Here is a 20,154-nt window from a genome sequence, read left to right as displayed (position 1 = left end):
AAATCCAATTGCAGGGCCTATTCTGAAAGAAAAAGCTGTATTTTTTAGAAATGAGTTAAAGGAAGGAAATAACAATTTTATTGCAAATTGAGAATGGTTGGATAGGTGGAAGAAGAACTATGGCATAAGGCAGCTTGAAATTTGTGGTGAAAAACTTTCTGCGCATTCTCAAACTGTTACGCAATTTTGTGAGAAATTAAGAAAAATTATACAAGAAGACAATCTTACTCCTGATCAACTGTACAACTGTGATGAAACAGGGCTAAATTCTAAAATGATTCCATCTAACACTCTAGCCTCAAAAGAAGAAAAAGCTGCCCCAGGTTACAAAAAACATAAAGAGAGGTTACAGTTCCTGCTGCATGAAATGCAAATGGAGACCATAAACTGAAGCTGCTGGTAACAGGGAAAATTAAAAAATATCACTGCTTCTGCACTGTCTGTTACCTATGTCCACCAAAAAACTGCTCGGACGGACAAAAATATTTTCAAGAATTGATTTTTCAAAGATTTTGTTTCAGAGACCAAATGATACCTAAAGAAACAGTGCTTGCCTTCCAAAGCATTCTTAATATTTGACACCAATGATTCACACCTTGATGAGGAAGGATTACAATGTGCCGGTATTCACGCATTGTTCTTACCCTGTAACATGACGAGTTTAATACAGCCTATGGGCCAAGGCATGTTTGAAAAAACAGGTGTCATCAGTGTTTGCTTCATATATTCTACAAACAACTGAAGGTGAAGGAACCATCGCAGAATTTCTAAAAAAAACTAGGCCTATAACAAAAGATGTAGTTTGCTGGATAGATGATTCATGGTCTGAAATAAAGGCGGAGACACTAAAAAAGTCTTGGAACCAGATTTTACAGAATGAAATGGATATTTACCATACAGACAACGATGACCTGTCACTGGCAGAACTGATTAAAAAGCTTGCTGGATGTAAAAATTCAAATGTGAGTGATGTTTCAGGATGGATGAACAGTTTGCAGTGACTGATCTTGCTATTGTTGAGATTGTTAGTGAACCCACTGAAGGCAGTGACGACAAGGAATTGCCTGAAGAAATTGTACCAGTGATCACTCAAACCAAGGGTTTGGCAGTGCTAGTTGTGGCATTGCGTTATATAGAGCAGCAAGCAGAAGCTACTCCATGCTTCTTAGAAGATGGCATGACATTGCTGCTAAAAAATGAGGTTCAATTTTAAAACAAAGGACTATGGACAATTCTTTAACACTTACCTTATAGTTTTGCAACTTGGAAATGTGTGCCCATATATGTACATATAACACAGGTTATGCAGTACATTGTTTCTTATTTATTTTTTAATCATTACTGTGCTCATTAAACATTTATTCATTATTTACCCATTGATTTAATTATATTTCCATATTATCCGAGATTTTTGTTGTTCGAGGTAGCATCAGCCCCAATTAGCTTGAATTACCGGGAGTCTACTGTATTTTTAATATTTTTAAAGATGATTGATATCTTTTAAGTAGCCATAAAAAAACCAGTTCTGAGGCTATTAAAAACTGTGTATTACTGACTTTTAAATCATTTTCTTGAAAGAAAAACACCTGAATACATCATACTTCTATGGCACCCCCTGCCCTAGGTATGGTCGCACTTGCTGGACACTGAGTCAAACTGATCTTTGATGGTAGATATAGGTGTGTTATTCTGTACTGCTTGAATTTTATGCTGGAGTTCATCAACTGTTGTGATTGGTGAGTTGCCAGTCTATTGGCAACCAATGACCAGATGTTTTCAATGGATGACAGATCTAAAGAACAGCATGTCAAAGTAACACTTGAACCTACTCAGTGTTAAGGGAGATCAGAACCACACATGCAACATGTGCACTCAGCGATGGCACTTAACTTGTCAGATATGTATGATCAAACCAGATGCTGGCCCAGTATGACAATGACAAATGTAATCTGGCAATGTTCATCAACCTTGGAGCCTCCACAAATTGTGATTCTGTATGCAAAACTAGAACTTGTCTGAAAAAATGATATGTTGTCATTCCTGTGTCCAGCAATATCATTGGGAGCATCACTGTCAGTGCCCTGTCTGCCCCGTGAAGGGAAACTACAACAATTGTTATTGTGCAGACAGTTCAGGGTGCTCTAGAAATTTTTACACAGTTCACGTGGATACCGGTCTTGCTACAAATATGCCATTTTCGTGGCTGATGGTAAATGATTTTGTTGTACGAGTGAACAATGAGTCTATCCTCTTGGACAGCAGTTGTGTAATGTACTTGGGATCCTGCTTGGTAGTGTGTATGGTCCTGCTAAACTGACCAATTCAATATTTATATGAAAGTCATGGGATTCCAACCAACAAAAGCAGAAGTATTGTAGAATGATGAACTGCAGCCTCGAGAGCCCTCAATCCTGTTGCTTTTGAATTTCTACATGTACTGGTATGTGTTTCTCCTTACACAAGGCATAACATGATCTCACAAACAACACTCAAATGACAAGGAGTTTGGTGTTTTGTTAGGTGAGGAAAGTTTCCTATAGATGATCTATAAATAATTTAGCATAGCAGGGTGCCATGCGGATGCCCATGGCTGTGCCGCAGATTTGTTTAAGTGTCTGCTCTTCAAGGGAATGGTAGTTGTGCATTAGTATATAGCTGGTAAGCTGCATAAGGAATGAGGTAGCAAGTTTGGAGTGAGGAGGATGTTCAGAGAGATAGTACTGAATAGCAGTGAGGCCAGGGACATGATGGGTGTTGGTGTTTACACAAATCCATATGACGCTACTTGGCACCCTCATGGCAGCCTCCTATGCTAACCTGTTTATGAGCCATCTGGGGGAACCTTTCTACCCTGCCAAAACCCAAACTCCTAGCCTGGTGGCGATTCATTGATGATATCTCCATGATCTGTAACCAGAGCTGATGCCATATCTTCATTCCTCCACAATCTCTATGCCTTCTCCATTTAGTTCATCAGGTCCTCCTCAACCCAATGTGCCTCCTTCCTGGACTCACACCTTTCTGATATCCCCATCTATGTCTCTGTCAATATTAAGCCTACTAACCACCTACAGTACCTACATTTTAACAGTTTTCACTGTGTACACACACACACACACACACACACACACACACACACACACACACACACACAAAAAATCACTCAATCACTCCCATGTAGCATAGCTTTCCACGGACGGCATATCTGCACTAATGAGAACTCCCTTTTCTCACAAAAGGATTATGCAGACAGGCTGCAGTTATTTAGCTTGAGTTCAATGGCTACTTCACAACCTGTGTCCTGTGGAACCCTCCCTCCAGTGTCAGCTTTTCTGAACTACATAGTTGGGAGTTGTTCTTGCAACACATCTTTCTCTCCCATAATATCACTGGCCTCAGTCTCTGCTAAACCATTGTCCCCACACTCTCTACCTACCTGTTTTCCCTTCCTCTGTCCTGTCATTCCCTCGTAATCCACACCATCATATCATCCTCCTTGTGTGTCTCACGAACCCACTGGCCCTGGTGCCCTTTAGGCAAATGCTTAACCTTGTACCTGCCACCACTCCTTGCCACATTCCTGTTATGCACAGCTACTGCCTTTCTCCAAGCCACTATCTACCTGTCCCCCACCCCTCCTTCTGATTCCCCCACCTCCCTTTATCCCTCTAATCCCCCCCCCCACCCAACAACACCACCATCACCAGACACAATCCCTGACCCCAATCCACCCGTGAACCACACATGCACTGGTGGGTAGCCTGTACTTCTTTTTGCTGATGTTTTTCAAGCAAATATTTAAAAAATATAATATGGATGTTTCTGATGTAAATGTTAGAAAGATTGAGGCGTAAATGTACCATATATTTCGAAATCCAAGACTACTCCGAACTCCCATTGTTCAACATGGAAGTACAGAAAAAACATACATAGCTACAAATATTAAGTTTATTTTGAAAAATTATAAATGGTTACTGGTATCTTACTACAGGTAACTGAAGGAGACAATAAAAGTACTGGAATACGGAACATAAAATCAAACAGACCTCCTTAATCAGATACAGATGCCACTTAGTCCTCCTAAGTGGAATGGTCCACAGAATCTGCAGTGTCACTTCACTCCCATCTAATGCATTTGTTACAAACCAGTAAATACTGAAGGCTTCATCAACTTCCTGGTTAGGACTTGACCACCTTCAAGTAGCCAATTGCCCTACAACTGCTTCAGATGGACTTTTTCATTTTCAGTTTATAGTAATGTTAATTATGATGATACGAAAGTAAGACCAACACAACACCCAGAGAGCAAAGGATGTTCGACATCGCAACACAAGTCCATTGTGTCACATCATTCTTGTACACCAAGCCTTAGGCTGTACATTTTTTCATTTGGTTTGGTATTCTACATCTACATCTATACTCTGCAAACTACCATGTGGTGCATGGCAGAGGGTACATCTCATTGTACCTTATATTAGAGTTTCTTCCTGATCCATGCATATATAGAGCACCGGAAGAATGATTGTTTGAATACCTCCATATATACATAATTATTCTAATCTTAACCTCATGATCCCTATGTGAGTGATACATAGGGGGTTGCAGTATATTCGTAGAGTAATCATTCAAAGTCAGTTCTTGAAACTTTGTTAACAGACTTTCTCGGGATAGTTTACGTCTATCGTCAACAGTCTTCCAGTTCAGTTCCTTCGGCATCTCTGTGAGACTCTCCCATGGATTAAAGAAACCTGTGACAAATTGTGCCACCCTTCTTTGTATGTATTCAGTAGCCCCTGTTAGTCCTATCTGGTATGGGTCCCGCACACTTGAGTTATATTCTAGAACTGTCGCATGAGTGATTTGTAAGCAATAACCTCTGTAGACTGATTGCACTCCCTCAGTATTCTACCAATAAGCCGAGGTCTACCATCAGCTTTACCTACAACTGAACCTATGTGATCATTTCATTTCACATTCCTACAAAATGTTACACCCAGGTATTTGTATGAGTTGGCCAATTCCAGTGACTCACTGATATAATGGTCAAGGGATACTATGTTTTTTTCATTTTGTGAAGTGCAAAATTTTACACTTCTGAACATTTAAAACAAAATGCCAATCTCTGCACCACTTTGAAATCTTATCAAGATATGACTGAATATTTATGCAGCTTCTTTCAGTTACTACTTCATCACAGATAACTGCAGCATCTGCAAAAAGTCTGAGGTTATTATTAATATTGTCTGCAAGGTCATAAATATACAATGAACTGCAAGGTTCTGACACAATTCTCTAGGGTACAAGTTACTTGTACATCTGACGATGGCTCTCCATCTAAGATAACATGCTGTGTCTGCCCTACCAAAATGTCATACACTCACAAATTTCACTTGATATCCCATATGATAAAGCTTTTGATAATAAGCATATATGTGGTACTGAGTCAAATACTTTTCGGAAATCAAGAAATACTGCATCTACCTGATTGCCTTGATCCGAAGATTTTAGTATGTCATATGAAAAAAGTGAAGTTAGATTTCATATGATCATTGTTTTTGGAATCCATGCTGGCTGGCATTGAGGTTGTCATTCTGTTCGAGATACCTCATTACGTCTGAGCTCAGGATGTGTTTTAAGATTCTACAACAAATCACTGTCAAGGTTATTGGACAGTAGTTTTGTGGATTGCTTCTACTAGCCTTCTTGTAGACAGCTGTTACCTGAGCTTTTTTCCAAGAACTGGGCACAGTCTTTTGTTAAGGAGGAGGATATTAGTGTTTAACGTCCCGTCGACAACGAGGTCATTAGAGACGGAGCACAAGCTCGGGTGAGGGAAGGATGGGGAAGGAAATCGGCAGTGCCCTTTCAAAGGAACCATCCCGGCTTTTGTTAAGGGATCTAAATTTAGAAGAGGGCTAACAGCTGCAAATTAAGTATGGAATCTGACAGGGATTCCATCGGGCCCTGGAGCTTTGTTCAGTTTTAATGATTTCAGCTGTTTCTCAACACCACTGACACTAATACTTACTTCATTAATTGTTTCGGTGGTATGAGGATTAACCTGAGGTAATTCTTCAGGGTTTTTCCTTGTAAAGGAACACTTGAAAACTGTGTTAAGCATTTCAGCTTTTGCTTTGTTATCCTCAGTTTCAGTTCCTGTCTCATTCACTAGGGACTTAACATTAACTTTGGAGCCACTAACAGCCCTTTACATATGACCAGAATTTCGTTGGGTTCTGTGAAAGATCACTTGATAATACTCTGCTACGGTAGTCTGTGAATGCACCACACATTACTCTCTTGACAGCCAAATGTGTTTCATTCGGCATTTCTCTGTTTACAGCCCTATGCTTTGTTTTATATCTATTATGCTGTTAGTCTCTGTTTCTTTATAAGTTTCTTTACAGTGACTGTTTACCATGGAGGTTCCCTCCCATTATGAATTGTTCTACTGGGTACATATCTATCCAGTGTGCGGTCAATTATTCTTTAAACTTGAGCCATAGTTCATCTACACTTTCCTGCCCTGTGCTGAAAGTCTCAAGTTCCTCACTGAGATATGTCACTACTGACTTCTTATCTAGTTTACTGAACATATAGATCTTTCTTCTTGGTCGTTGTCCTTTGTACTTTGATAATCATTGTTCCAACAACTGCACCATGCCACTGATATGTTTCAATGCGGTCATCCTCAAAGAGGTCAGGTCTCTTTGTTGCCATTAGATCCAAGATGTTTCCAACATGAGTGGAGTTACTAACTATCTGTTCTAGGTAGCTTTCAGAGAAGGCATTTAGTACTGTTTCATGAGATGTCTTATCATGTCCACCATTAACAAAACCGTAATTTTCCCAATTTGTCATTGGATGATTTAAGTCTCCACAACTAATTACAGTATAATTGGGGAACTTACATACAAGTGAACTGAGGTTGTCTCTAAAGTTTTCAATTACGTCAGGAGATGAGTCTAGTAGGTGATAGAAGGATCCAGGGATCATTTTATGCCCACCCCTGATACTGAGTCTTGCCCAAACAATCTCACATGCATCTTCAATTTCCGTCTCGGTAGATTTGAGTTTCTTGTCCACTGCAACAAAAACACCACCTCCATTTCCTATTTGCCTATCCTTAAATTCTCCCCAAAACTATCACTGCTAACAATAACAGTTTTCAACTAGCTTTCTGTACCTAATAATATGTGAGCTACACTGTTTTTCATGAGCACTTCAAACTCTAGCACTTTGTTGCGAATGCTTTTAGCAGCTTACCAATAGATTTTAATGCTCTCATCTGTAGGAGACATTTCTTTTGATCTCACACTCATGCTTCTGGTTTTTCTATGGCTATCATTATATGGCTCAGCTGGAGATGTATCTAATCTAAAAAAACTCTTGTGTGCACCCCACACACACAGTCAGCTACCTGAGCAGCAGCCTCAGATGTATAGTACAAATCTGACATATTTCGGGGGACTCTCAACTCTATGGTGCAAGCCCAGGAAGTCACAGCATAGCTTGTCACAGAACCTTCAAAGTCTCTGGCTCAGTCCTTCCACTCGACTCAGAACCACACTCAGTCTTGGGGACAATGCTGCAAATTGTGAACTTCGTTGAAACTCCATGCATAAGGCTGGTCTTCTCGAACTCCTCTACCACTCGCTGAAATGGCTCAAGTGTGACCTCGGAGTCCAGATGACAGGCATCACTTCTTCCAGCGTATGCCACAATCTGCAGTTGGTTGCACCCTGTTCCTCCAATGGCCGCTGGAATAACCTCTTCAGCATGTTGAATGAGACCCGCCAGGCATACACACTGAGTGCACCTGGTGTCCTTTCCTGTCCCTTGCTCCCATTTCCCTACGGGGTACCATCATTCACCATATGTTTGAACTGCTGACGATTCATAGACCCCTATCATTTTGAATTTGCGTCCTCTTGACAATGGACAAACCAGGTTTCCCCAAAATAAGTGAAGTGAGTCCCAGTGGCTCCGTTTCCGTGAGAGGAAGCACCTCAAACTTGTTGGTTAGAGGGATCGGTACAGCACCCTGAGTCCTTCCTGGTCCATGTGTAAGCTATACAGGCTTCCTAGATCTACCATTGACAAGTCACTCACAGTCAAGTGGACGAGTAATGACAGATCCTGTATTTTATGCAGATGAGCCAGGATCTACAGAAGAGGAAAATACTTGAGGTACCTCTAACACTTCTTTGCGAATGCTTCGGCAGTGTACCATTGCGATATTAATACTCTCACTTGTGGTAGGCATTTCTTTCGATCTTACATGATACTTATGGGTTTCCTACAGCTGTCATTATCTCGATTCGGAGGTGAGTCCCCAAACCTATTTTTTTTTTAAAAAAAGATAATTGTGTGCACCCCGGCATATGTATGCAGCTAACATGAGTCAAAATAAAATTACTTTTATTTTTGTATTTTCCTTTATTAGCTCTCGTTATTTGGTTATCGAAATATTGTATGTTTTGCCATGAACAAATACACGACATGTTACATGGTAGTTCAGCAATAGTTTCTGGTATAATCACGTTCTTTCCTATCAGAATAGTGTACCTCAATACTTTTTTTCCAACGTCTCAGAAACTAAAATTACAAATTTCAGGAATGCCTCAGACTCTTGACCAAAGATGACTGCCACAGGGAAAGAAAATTTATTCCGAGAGACAGAGCTCTGCTACGGACAACTCATCATTACCCCCGAAGTTGCGCGAATCGGCTTCACATAAGAATGAATGATTAAAACAAATTAAAAAAGACTAACCGTTGAACTACGTTTATGAACGATAGCATGCATTGCATATTTTGATACCTTCCGTTATTAAGCCCGGTCCACACGCAACGATCTGTCTGCGCAGACATCGGCGCAGATGTCTGTACATGCAAAAGATCGCTGCAAATGTGGTGTGTTCACACGACACAAACCCCAATCTACTACTCCCCCGCCATCTGCCGGTGTAGAAAAGAAATATCAGTGGCAAGCGACTACGCTCCCCGTAAACCTCAAAAATTTAATTCAGTTATTTTGAAATATAGAAATGGAGGAAGTTCTGTTGTGATCTGTGTTCGCAACTTGTGTTGCAAAAAAACATTCAGATGAACCGCAGGAAACAGAGAAAGCGGGCAAAATGGTGTAGACAGTGGCTGCTAAAGCGAAAGCAGTTTTCTTACGTAAATTTACTGCGAGAGTTGCAGGGCGAACCTAACGACTGGCGAAATTATTTGCGGATGGATGTCGAAACTTATAATTATCTCTTAATGCCTGTAACCCTTCATATTATGAGAAAAAATACTTGTATGAGAAGGGCAATTTCCCCTCATGAACGGCTGGCGGTAACATTGACACTCCAATTTCATCTTCAATTGTACTCCTGCTTGGTCTTGGCGTTTCTTGATCACTAAGAAAGCCAAGCAGATCAAAATACCATAACATTGGCTGGTATACTTGATCTACTCCTACACCAGATCTTCTAGATTTCTGAACTTTGGATAACTCTTTTCGGTAAACAGTTCGCAAGGATTTTTTTTTATTACTGCTTCTCTGTTTGCCGAGGCGTCAACTGCACGCAATTTTTTTCAATTAGAGCATTGTGTGCTGCTGTCTTTTTGTCTCGGTCGCCGGTCACTATATTCTTTACTTTTAATCTTCCACAAACATTGGTGGTTTCTACATATTTCAATGAATTCACTTACAAACTTTCGAGAACACTGACGAGTATCAGCCATTTTAATGCCCTGTGCGCACAAATACAAACACTAGACTGAGCAAACAGCTGTTTCGCGCCATATTTGCGGCGATCTCCTGTCCACACGCTCCAACTTGTCTGCGCAGATGTGGTTTGAACCCACAGATTTGAGAGGTTTCGCTCAAACCTCCAACTCCAACTTCCAGGTTTGCACACACCTCATGTTGGTGCAAATCTTCTGTCCACACGCAACGATCTGTCTGCGCAGATGTGATGTGCGCAGACATATCGTTACGTGTGGACGGGCCTTTAGGCTACGATTCGTTTAAAACAAAGATCTGACATTTCGAGTACATCATTATTGTCTCGATTAACACATTGCTTACGTCTTTATCCCTACATTTTACCTATTCCACTGGAAAACCTACATGCTAATTACTAACACCGCCAGAATTTTTCTGCATGCAAGAAAAAAAGGTTTTGACAGAACGAATTGTAGTTTGTTCGCAACAGTTGGCTACCGTAGAAGTAGTAGAGCATGGATTTACGCTTTGAATGCATCTTCAATGAAAAAAACTTCAGCGAAAATGAGGATGAAATGCACTACTTTGCAGTAAAACATTGTTTATGAGTACCCTAAAGCGTAGGTCTACTTAAAATTTGCGTCTCAAAATTAAGACTATATTTAATATACATATTTCATACCCGCATGTATGAGAAATGTCTGGTAACTTTTGGGAGAGTTCGCACAAGTAAGTGTGCCTAGTTAGCTAAATAATCCACGAAAGTTACATTGATTTTGGAATTTCGTGTATTTGCAGGTAGTACAGAAATCTCTTGAAAATGGCTGGAAACTTTTGGCAGAGTTCTCACTAGTAAGTCGAAAACCTCGCCAATATTCCTGGAGTGGCTTTGTAAACATTGGTTTAACCAGAAAGTTACACTGATGTTTCTTCGGTGGAAAAAAGCACTTATGAGTGGAAACCAACTGATATTTATACTAGTGTCATAAAAGATTTATATTGCAAAACGAAATCACTATTTCATGAAAAATATCTTACTCAAATTAGCGTCACGATGGATGTAAACAATTCTCTGTAACTTTGTTATTGACCCGGCATTGTTCACGTTATGGAACACGGTGTAACATTTACCAGCTAACGTGACTCTGCATTTGCTTCTATAATTTCCACACGTTGAATCCAAGATCCGTACTCTTAAATGCCTTGTTAAATTTCGTTTTTGTGAAAGACAAATATTGTACTGGTTCAGAATATGCAAAGCTTTGAATATATGAGTAGAGAAAAAGGCAGAATTAATATAATAGGCATCTGGTAAGGATAGATTCCTAGTTTACATTGCCCGTGAAATGTTCGTTGCTTTTGTTCCTGTGGTGTAAGATGTGAATAGTATGTGTGTTGTGTAATATGATCTGTTTTTGTACATTTGAGATTATTGAAGTGTACTTAAAATGCAGTTACCAAGCCATAACACACGGCGCTGTGTAAAGTTTTGTGCTCTTGTCAGATTAAAGTCTGTATTGCTGCAATTACAGGCCTAACAGAAAGTTTGTTTCATGTTTGTACACATGATTCAGAATTGATACTCAAAATTTCATGGAGCAAATATTACTTGCTATTTTTTTCTTTTTACATAAGGAGCAGTTACATGCAGAATGAAGCTGTTAATTTGCACGCATTTTATGTCCATTGTATTTCACTTTGGTTATGTTTTAATTGTGTTTTTGTTACAGTCAGCAGTGGCTTCTGGATAAACAGGACCTGATCAGAGAACGGCAGTATGATTTAGGAATTTTAACTGAAGAAGAGTACCAGAAAATTTTCATCTTCTTTTGTAATTGTGAGTAATCAACTCTTAAGATATAAATGATTGGCCCAATTCTTACTAATATATGTTTTTTTTTATTTCGGTGTTATCTAATTTGGTGGTTTGTGCTAATTAGCCCTACTAAATCGTTGCTTCACTAGAACTGTTTTCAATGTTTTGCGGCAAAATGTGTTGATGTAAGATGTGGTATTTGGGTACTTCACATTCCCTAAAAATTATTAAACTGCATATATGGTTCACAGCTAGTAAAATAAGACAAATGTATTCTCAGAACTGTGTATCTTAAGTGAGTAAATTATTTAGCCAAATACGATTTTCTTGGTCCAACATAATAACTTCTACAAATTCTGTGTTAATTTCTCATGTGATGTTGTGCCATCCTGCACCTCTAGCTTAGATCTTCTGTTGTGTTATTGAATAATTTCAGTTAGATGTCATTATAGTTCTCTCATCAATGCAGCATCTAGTTCTTTACCCAACATTACCCATTTGAGGAAGCCCCTATTGCAGAATACCCGTGAGCTGGCAGAATTGAACTAAAGTTTACAAAGTGTTATCTGTGGATAGTGGTTGCATGCTGTACTGAACTTGTGGTAGCAATGCATAACCAGTCAAGTTAGAGGCACCAAGGGGGAGAATTATATGGCATAGCCAGTGACAAGCTTCTAATCTGGTAGCAGCTAAATGCTGTGAGATACAGTTTGCTCACATTTTGTGCACAATACTGCCTTAATTTTGCCAGATATTGACATTTTTGTTAGTGATCACTTTCCGCAGACTTGTTATGTGTAAATAGTTACTTTATATATAGAGTTTTTCTGAAATACTAGAGTTAGGTTTTGTTGACACAGACTGATGTCCTTGTTGACAGACAGGTCTGTAGGTTAGCAGTCACATGGTAGCCTTAGTACTATGTTAAGGTGGTAGATGATTATTTGGTTGAGAGTTGGCAAAGCAAATAATGTAGATATACAGTTTTCCAGCTTGTGACAGCTCGTACATAGTAATGGCTAAGGTTGCTTGTTTAAGGGGGGAGGGGGGGGGGGGAACACTGTAATGCAGTGTGCAGTCCCCTATGATCTGCTGCTTTGCTGTTGGCTGACATCTCAAAGTGTGCCTTTAGTCAGTTAGCATCTTCAATCTCATTTGACATGAGCTGCAAAAATAGATCAGCTAAACTGTGTAAAGGACAGTCCATGGGCTGTGCTTGCTCACCGTATAAAGCAGATGTTGGTAATACGTCTCCATGTCAAGTTGAAGGCAACCAGAGGGAGGATGATGAGTGGTAGCCAATGAAAAAGTGTTAACTGCATATGTCATAGTGCTGCTAACATACAAATTAATTGGGTGTTCTATCCTTTACATTCTGCTTTTGATGCGTGTTGACATATCTGAGATTATCAGTTCATCTGGAATACGAATCTTGATTGTGGTGACAAAATTACTTTCTTCATTTTCTGCTTTTGCCACTAATACAAGTTTCTTTTACTGTTCTGTACAGCACTGTCTGTGTTGAAATTAATATTAACAACTTTATCTCATAGGCAGAATCTGTATTGTACCGATGTCTAGGTTACGCTGGAAGATAACAGTGTTTGTTGAGAACTACCAACAATTGTGAAAGTGATATCTTGGTTGAGGTGATAAAAAGAAACACAAAAATGAGGCAAAACCAATTAATGAAAACTCAGTTTATATTACGTGGTTTATATTACATGGTTCCATGCATTTGCCCCCGCAAAAAAAGGGTTTTCTCCGAAAATTCAGTTCGATCACACTCTAGCAGGTAATAAGTTAAGGTGGTTGTTACGTTAAATCTCTGATGATAAAAATGCAAGGATTGTTATATCACTGGCTTTTCTGCCACCTTAACTTCCCATGACCGCATGCGTCAGATGTTACCAACATACACTTCAAGGTTACAACATGGACTGCCCCTTTTGAAGTTTACTAGTTGATCATTCATGGAAGTCTTCAAAGCTTTGATCATTACCAAGATTGCCTTAGTACGTTGCAATCATTGTTAAAACATATGACTTCTATGATACATTATTGAAATTGTGTAAATGGTTTAATGAATACTCTTCTACTGGGCTCTGTCTGCAGTTTAGGTTTATACTTGACAGTCCCATAAATATTGGGCCATTATATGTGAAACTCCACTCATTGATGGTACGCGCTGCAGTTTCAGCATTATTTCTTGTGACAGCAGAGTACTGTTTCCACTGTTATAGACCAGCCTGTTCCATGTAAAGAGAAAACAAACTCAGTTTTGTTATTCAGCATGTAAGAGCAAACGAATTCAGGTAAAAGAAATATGTAAAAGAGATGACGGAGAAACAAAAGAAACATATTGACATTAAAACAAAAAGTAGACGTAGTTGGAAGATTTGAGAAGAGGAAAACTGCTGCAAAACGTAAGTGCTGATTGTGGTCCGTGGAATGCAGACTGTTTGGAACATAACACTGAAGTGACAAAAGTCATGTGATGCCTCCTTTTGCCCAGCATAGTGCAGCAACTGAGCATGGCATAGACTCAAAAATTGATTGGAAGTCCGTGCAGATATACTTAGCTGTGCTGACTTTATTGATGTCCATAACTGCGCAAGTGTTGCTGGTGCAGGATTTTGTGCACAAGCGGACCTCTCAATTATGCCCCATAAATTTCTCATGGGGTTCATGTTGGGTGATCTGGGTGGCCAAATCATTTGCTATAACTGTCCAGAATGTTCTTCAGACTCAGAAGCAATTGTGGCCTGGTGACATCATCCATAAAAATTCCATCATTGTTTGGGAACATAATGTCTCTGAATGGCTGCTAATGGTCTCTGAGTAGCCGAACATGACCATTTCCAGTCAATGATCGCTTCAGTTGGACTAGAGGACCCAGTCCACACCATTATGGACCACCAGCTGACACAGTGCCTTGTTGACAACTTTGGCCCACGGCTTGGTGGGGTCCATTCCACACTTGAACCTCCTATCATCAGCCCTTACCAACTGTAATTGGGGCTCATCTGACAAGGCCATGGTTTTCCAGTTGTCTAGATAGGGTTAAGAGCCCGGGAGAGGCACCCCAACGATGTCATGCTGTTAGCAAAGGCACTCGCGTTGGTCGCCTGCTGCCATAGACCTTTAACACCAGATTTTCGTCGTACGTACAACATTGATCCCTGCCATTATATTGCACAATGTTGCTTGTCTGTTAGCACTGACACCTCCAAGCAAATGCCACTGCTCTCGGTTGTTAAGTGAAGGCCGTCAGTCACTGCATTTTATATGGTGAGAGGTAATGCTTGAAATTTGGAATATTCGGTATACTGGAATGTTGAATACCCTAACAATTACCAGAATGGAGTGTCCCATGCACCTAGCTCAAGCCACCATTCTGCGTTCAAAGTCTATTAATTATTGTGGTGCGGCCATAATCATGTCAGAAACCTTTTCACATAAATCAACTGATTATCACAAATGATAGCTCCACCAATGCATTTCCCTTTTATACATTGTCTACGCAATACGACTGCCATCTGTATATGTACGTATCGCTGCCCCACAACTTTTGTTGCTTCAGTGTAAACAGAATAAGCAGAAAATAAAAGATTTTGTGAGAAAATGTGATTGTAGTCCTGCTGTAGATGCTGCTCGTTTTCAGTGGTTTAGTCAAAAACGAGCAGAAGTGTCTCATTGTTTCAGGTGTGATGTGTGCTAAAAGAGTTGAATTTTTCATGAAGCTCTGGGGTTAGAGGGAGAATTTAATGCCTCATCTGGAAATCTAATCAAATGCCAGACTGCCCGAGCGGCCAGAGATAGTAGTCATGCCTATGTGAAGTGCTTGCTTGTGCGAATGTGTGTGTGTTTTTCTTTCTGAAGTAGGCTTTGCCAAAAATTCAGTGTGTATCAGTTGTTTCGATGTGCCTTTCTGCAACTCAACAAGTCTTTTACAGTGAGTAGCAATCTATCCTTCCTAAAATCATACCCTGAAATGAAGTCCATTCTGTCAGATATTTGCCGTTCACACGTAGAATAGCTTTTTATTTCCCTTCCAACCTCCACAACATGCCCCTTCTGCATCGATCGCCCTACCCTGTGGCGCCTACCCCTTGACCATCCCTGCTATAATACTTGCGCTGTGCACTCTCCTACCACCACCTATATCAGCCGTGCCGACCAAGCTCTACAACATGACAGTCATGACCTCAATGTCTGTTACACCACACCTGCCATCTGAATTCTTCCCCGAGACACCAGTTTCTCAGAAATCCACAGATGGGAATTAGTCATACATCATTGGTTGTCGCCACCCATCTGGGCTTAATTTATTTTAATTTCGTCTGTCTCAGTGTTTCTTCACAGTAACTATCGCTTTCTACACTCCCTTTTAGTTTTCTACATCTTTCATTTTCTGATCTGTCTTCTTTTTGTTGATCCCCTCCTACCTCAGTCACATACAATGCACTTAGCTTTTCGCTTTTATTAACTTTATTACCCTATCTTCCATCTTTAAGATCTCAAGTTTTCAAATCTTGTCTAGTGCAGTTTCCAACAGTCTTTCCATCTCATCCTGGGGAATACAGAAGCGTCCGATCCCGCCTGTCGGCTTTGACCCATGACATCACAAATATGGCAGAAACGACCATAAACCACGATTCCAATATGGCACATATAAAGTCATTACATACACATTATGAGGACGAAAATACATTGAAAAACAAACACACACACTTTCCACAAAAAGCCTAATGACACTAACAGGACAAGTGCGGGAAATGGGGGGTTTTTGGGTGGGGACAAACTAAATATAAACAAATTTAGAACCCACCCCCATACAAAACCATACAAAATGACGAAAAAAAACCGATACCGCAAGACTCCCCAAATACCACTAAACACAATATCATCTGGAATCGGACACTTCCCTTGACCTATATCACTCAACAGCAGCTGCCGATCCCATAAATTAGGACCTAACACTTCCCCTGACCTATATAGCTCAACAGCAGCCCCCGATCCCATAAATTAGGATCAAACACTTCCCCTGACCTATATAGCTCAACAGTAGCTCCCGATCCCATAAATTAGGATCAAACACTTCCCTTGGCCTATATAGCTCAAAAACCTCTCCCGATACCAATACCAACATTCACAGCCACACATTTTAATTAAACACTTCCCTAGACCCCAACACACAGCACACACACTGAAAACAAAACAATAAAAACTTACCCCAAAAAAATTATGGCACCACAAACTAAGTTGGCCACCACAATCTCACACAGGCACAGGCGCGCACGCGCGCGCACACACACACACACACACACACACACACACACACACACACACACACACACACACACACACACACACACACACACCAACGCGAAAAAATGCTCAACCAAAAGAAAGGCCCGAGCGCTGGGCGGTGTGGCCGAGCAGCTCTAGGCGCTTCAGTCTGGAACCGCGCGACCGCTACGCCATGCCTCGGGCATGGATGTGTGTGATGTCCGTAGGTTGGTTGGGTTTAAGTAGTTCTAAGTTCTAGGGGACTGATGACCTCAGATGTTAAGTCCCCTAGTGCTCACAGCCATTTGAACCTTTTTGAAAGACCCGACCCACCCACACCTCAACCCACCCCTCCCCTCAACCAACCCAACCTCCCCCCTTACCCCAAAATAAAAAACCAATAAACGAAAACCAAATGCACCGTAAAAAAATCTCAATCACACACTAAAACTCAACAAAAACTTCAACAAAATATATCCTCCACAACTGAAACACAAACCAACACACTCCCTCCCTCCCCCCCCCCCCCCCACAAACACACTAACACAAAATAAACCACCCACCCCTCCCTGAGCCGCAGCCACCACCCACCTACCCAAACCACCCTAACCAACCACTTTCGGCCTATACATTTTACTAACAGCCCTTAAAAAACCCGAAAAAACACAATAGCCCTCAGGGACACTCTTCTGCCAACAGTACTCATCTAAATGAGACTGAAGGTTGGAAGAGCGCTTCTTCCCCCTCCCAAGAACTGACTTAACAGCTCCCCACATCCCCTCTATGGTATTTGTGCAAGCCCTCGTCTCATAATTTTTGAACTCTAAGCTATGGTTAACGACTAAATGATTGAATCCCCTTTCACCCAACCCCCTATATGAAGAAAATGCATTTGAAACTACTGTGGCCCTCGGTTCTATGTACTCCTCAATTAACCCCACTAATTCCGCCTTAGACCTCCCTTCTACAACCATAAAAACACATTCAGAACACCCAACCCCCGGAACAACAGCCCCCCCCCCCCCCCAGAGACCAACCACAGACTTACCCCTCCCATACTTCCTTTTCCCAAACCTCCACAACAACCCCATGCCCCCCCCCCCCCCCAGCTTACCCCTGTACTTAATGAACTCAGAACACATTTCATGGCAAGAAGAAAACCAATCAAGCACACTCCTCTCACTCACACCAGTCTCATGCACGCAAAAACTGTGTGGTGATCTATAACAAAAATAATAAGTCACCAGTACAATCTTGCGCATGCCCAACCTAGACTTCTCGAACCAGGAACCATGTCGTATGGAAGGCCAAATGTCATCTGTTCGACAGCGCCACATATAACCGTCCCTCGTCCGAGACGCTGGAACTTTAGCGAACATCATTTCTTCGCCACAAATAGAGCATTTCACAACCTCGGCAATTAAACAGAAAAGCTGCAAAAACTTGATCAGTTCCAAAGGAGTGTTCCTCATCATATCCCTCAGACGCACACTGTTAATTTTATCCGTCATATCCATTCCTGAACAGAAACAACCGATTAATTTTACTAAAGTTACCACATGACGTACAGCGAACAACACTAAATTAACCTTCACACAAAACCACAAACTCGTTAACTCACTGAAACGAATTCCACTACAAACACAGCCAACACTCAAACAATTCTGGATAATGAGCAAGAGCAAACTGAGCCCATTGCACCACACAAACGAAAACCCTGAACAGCCCACCAGAGGGCACAACAAACCACAACACGACGACATCTACAAACATCTCACACTCACAAACCAAACTCCCCGCCGTCGTTACGTCACACACCACAACACCCTTATTTCACGGGTCAAAGCCAACGCGTGGGATCAGACGCTTCTGTCGACCCTCATCCTGTCTATTAAGTCTCCCCTGATCTGGAGTTCTGGATGACTTTTCAAACTCCACCCCTTTTCCTAAACCTGATCAATCCTTTTCCTTCATCCCTCTTCCTTCCTTTTCAGCCCTTCTGCAGAAGGAGCCGCTGGCTCCGAAAGCTGCAAACTGTAATACATTTTATGTGTGCGTTCTCCTGCTACTGTGTGGTGAGTAGATTTTTGTATCAGTCCAATTAGATTATACTCTGTCCTTTTCATAATATTGTTGATATTCCAACCTGGGCTATCCATTGTTTGAGCATTGCAGTTAAGTATCAGGACAGTAAAAAGAAAAAAAAGAAAGAAAAGAAAATAAGCAAGCAAGTAAGTAAGTAAATAGTTATAATTGTTGTTTATTAGTGGTTTTATATACACTGTGGTTTGAATATGAGCTACAGTGATGTGGAGATCAGTCTCAAGGTTGGCTTTATATTGGGAGAAGGACAAGGTGAAAGTGAATTGGGAGGAGGAGTTAAGTCATTGCTGGAAGTGTAGTAGTTGTTCCTCACTGTAAGTCTGGACCACAAAGATGCCATCAATAAATGTGTACAAAGCTGAGGGGCTCAGCTTCTGGCTCTCAAGGACTGCCTCTTTCATGTGCCCCATGAAGATTCCCATAGCAGTCCCTATGATTTGTTTGTAGGTGTAGCCCTCAAAAGTGAAGTAGTTATAGGTGAGGATGAAGTTGGCTGGGATGACAGTAAATGATGTTTTAGGAAAACTTTCAGGTGGCTGTTGGTAAAGGTTTGTTCTTGGGCTGAGAGGCCATTTGTAACTGGGACATTAGTATAAAGTGAAACTGCATTAATGATGATGGCATGGGTTCCAAGTGGGAGAGGGATGGGAATGGATTTCAGATGTTCCAGAAAGTGATGAGTGTCGTCTATGTTGGATGAGAAGCTCTGTGTGATGGGTTCGAGGTGCTGGTCAACTAGATCAGAGATGTGTTTGGCGGGACATTTAAGGGCAGCTACTGTGTGACAGCTGGGATGGCTGTACTCGTAAGCAGTCTGAGACAACAAAGGTGATGCACCATGAAGGAATTATCCGAATGTGACGGAAATTGGTAGATGTGATGTACATGTACAGACAAGCAAATTATTCCAATTTCAGAGAAACTGGATGATTTTTTCAAGAGAAAGAGCTTCACAAACTGAGCAGGTCAGTAACGCGTTGGTCTCTTGGCACTCTTGCAAGCAGTTATTCAGCTCTGCATTGATTGATGAAGTTGTTGAATGCCTTCCTGAGGGATATTGTGCCAAGTTTTGCCCAGTTGGTGCATTCGATTTTCAAAATCCTGATCCGGTTGTAGGGCCCTGAGTGTATAGCTCCAACCATTCTCAATTGTGGAGAGATCCGGCAAACTTTTTGGCCAAGGTAGGGTTTGGCAAGGAAGAATAAAAGCAGTAGAAACCCTC

At 41.0% G+C, this 20,154-nt stretch overlaps 1 protein-coding gene across 3 annotated transcripts in view; it reads left to right on the top strand.

Annotated features, from left to right (window-relative positions):
* Positions 1 to 10,211: 10,211 nt before the first annotated feature.
* LOC124595784 (cyclin-C) overlaps positions 10,212 to 20,154 on the top strand; it is a 43,315-nt gene continuing 33,372 nt past the window's right edge. The window contains exons 1-3 of one of the 3 annotated variants that reach the window (XM_047134670.1): positions 10,217 to 10,341; positions 10,520 to 10,573; positions 11,452 to 11,558. In XM_047134670.1, coding sequence (XP_046990626.1) covers positions 10,542 to 10,573; positions 11,452 to 11,558 — 139 coding nt within the window. In that variant the 5' untranslated portion in view covers positions 10,217 to 10,341; positions 10,520 to 10,541. Of the gene's footprint in view, positions 10,451 to 10,519; positions 10,574 to 11,451; positions 11,559 to 20,154 lie in introns of all 3 variants that reach the window. The other 2 variants (XM_047134672.1, XM_047134671.1) reach the window with 2 other exon arrangements.

This window comes from Schistocerca americana, chromosome 2 (assembly GCF_021461395.2).
Source record: "Schistocerca americana isolate TAMUIC-IGC-003095 chromosome 2, iqSchAmer2.1, whole genome shotgun sequence".
Lineage (NCBI taxonomy): Eukaryota > Metazoa > Arthropoda > Insecta > Orthoptera > Acrididae > Schistocerca > Schistocerca americana.
Note: the sequence above shows the minus strand (reverse complement) of the source record. Positions and strands in the feature narration are given on the sequence as shown.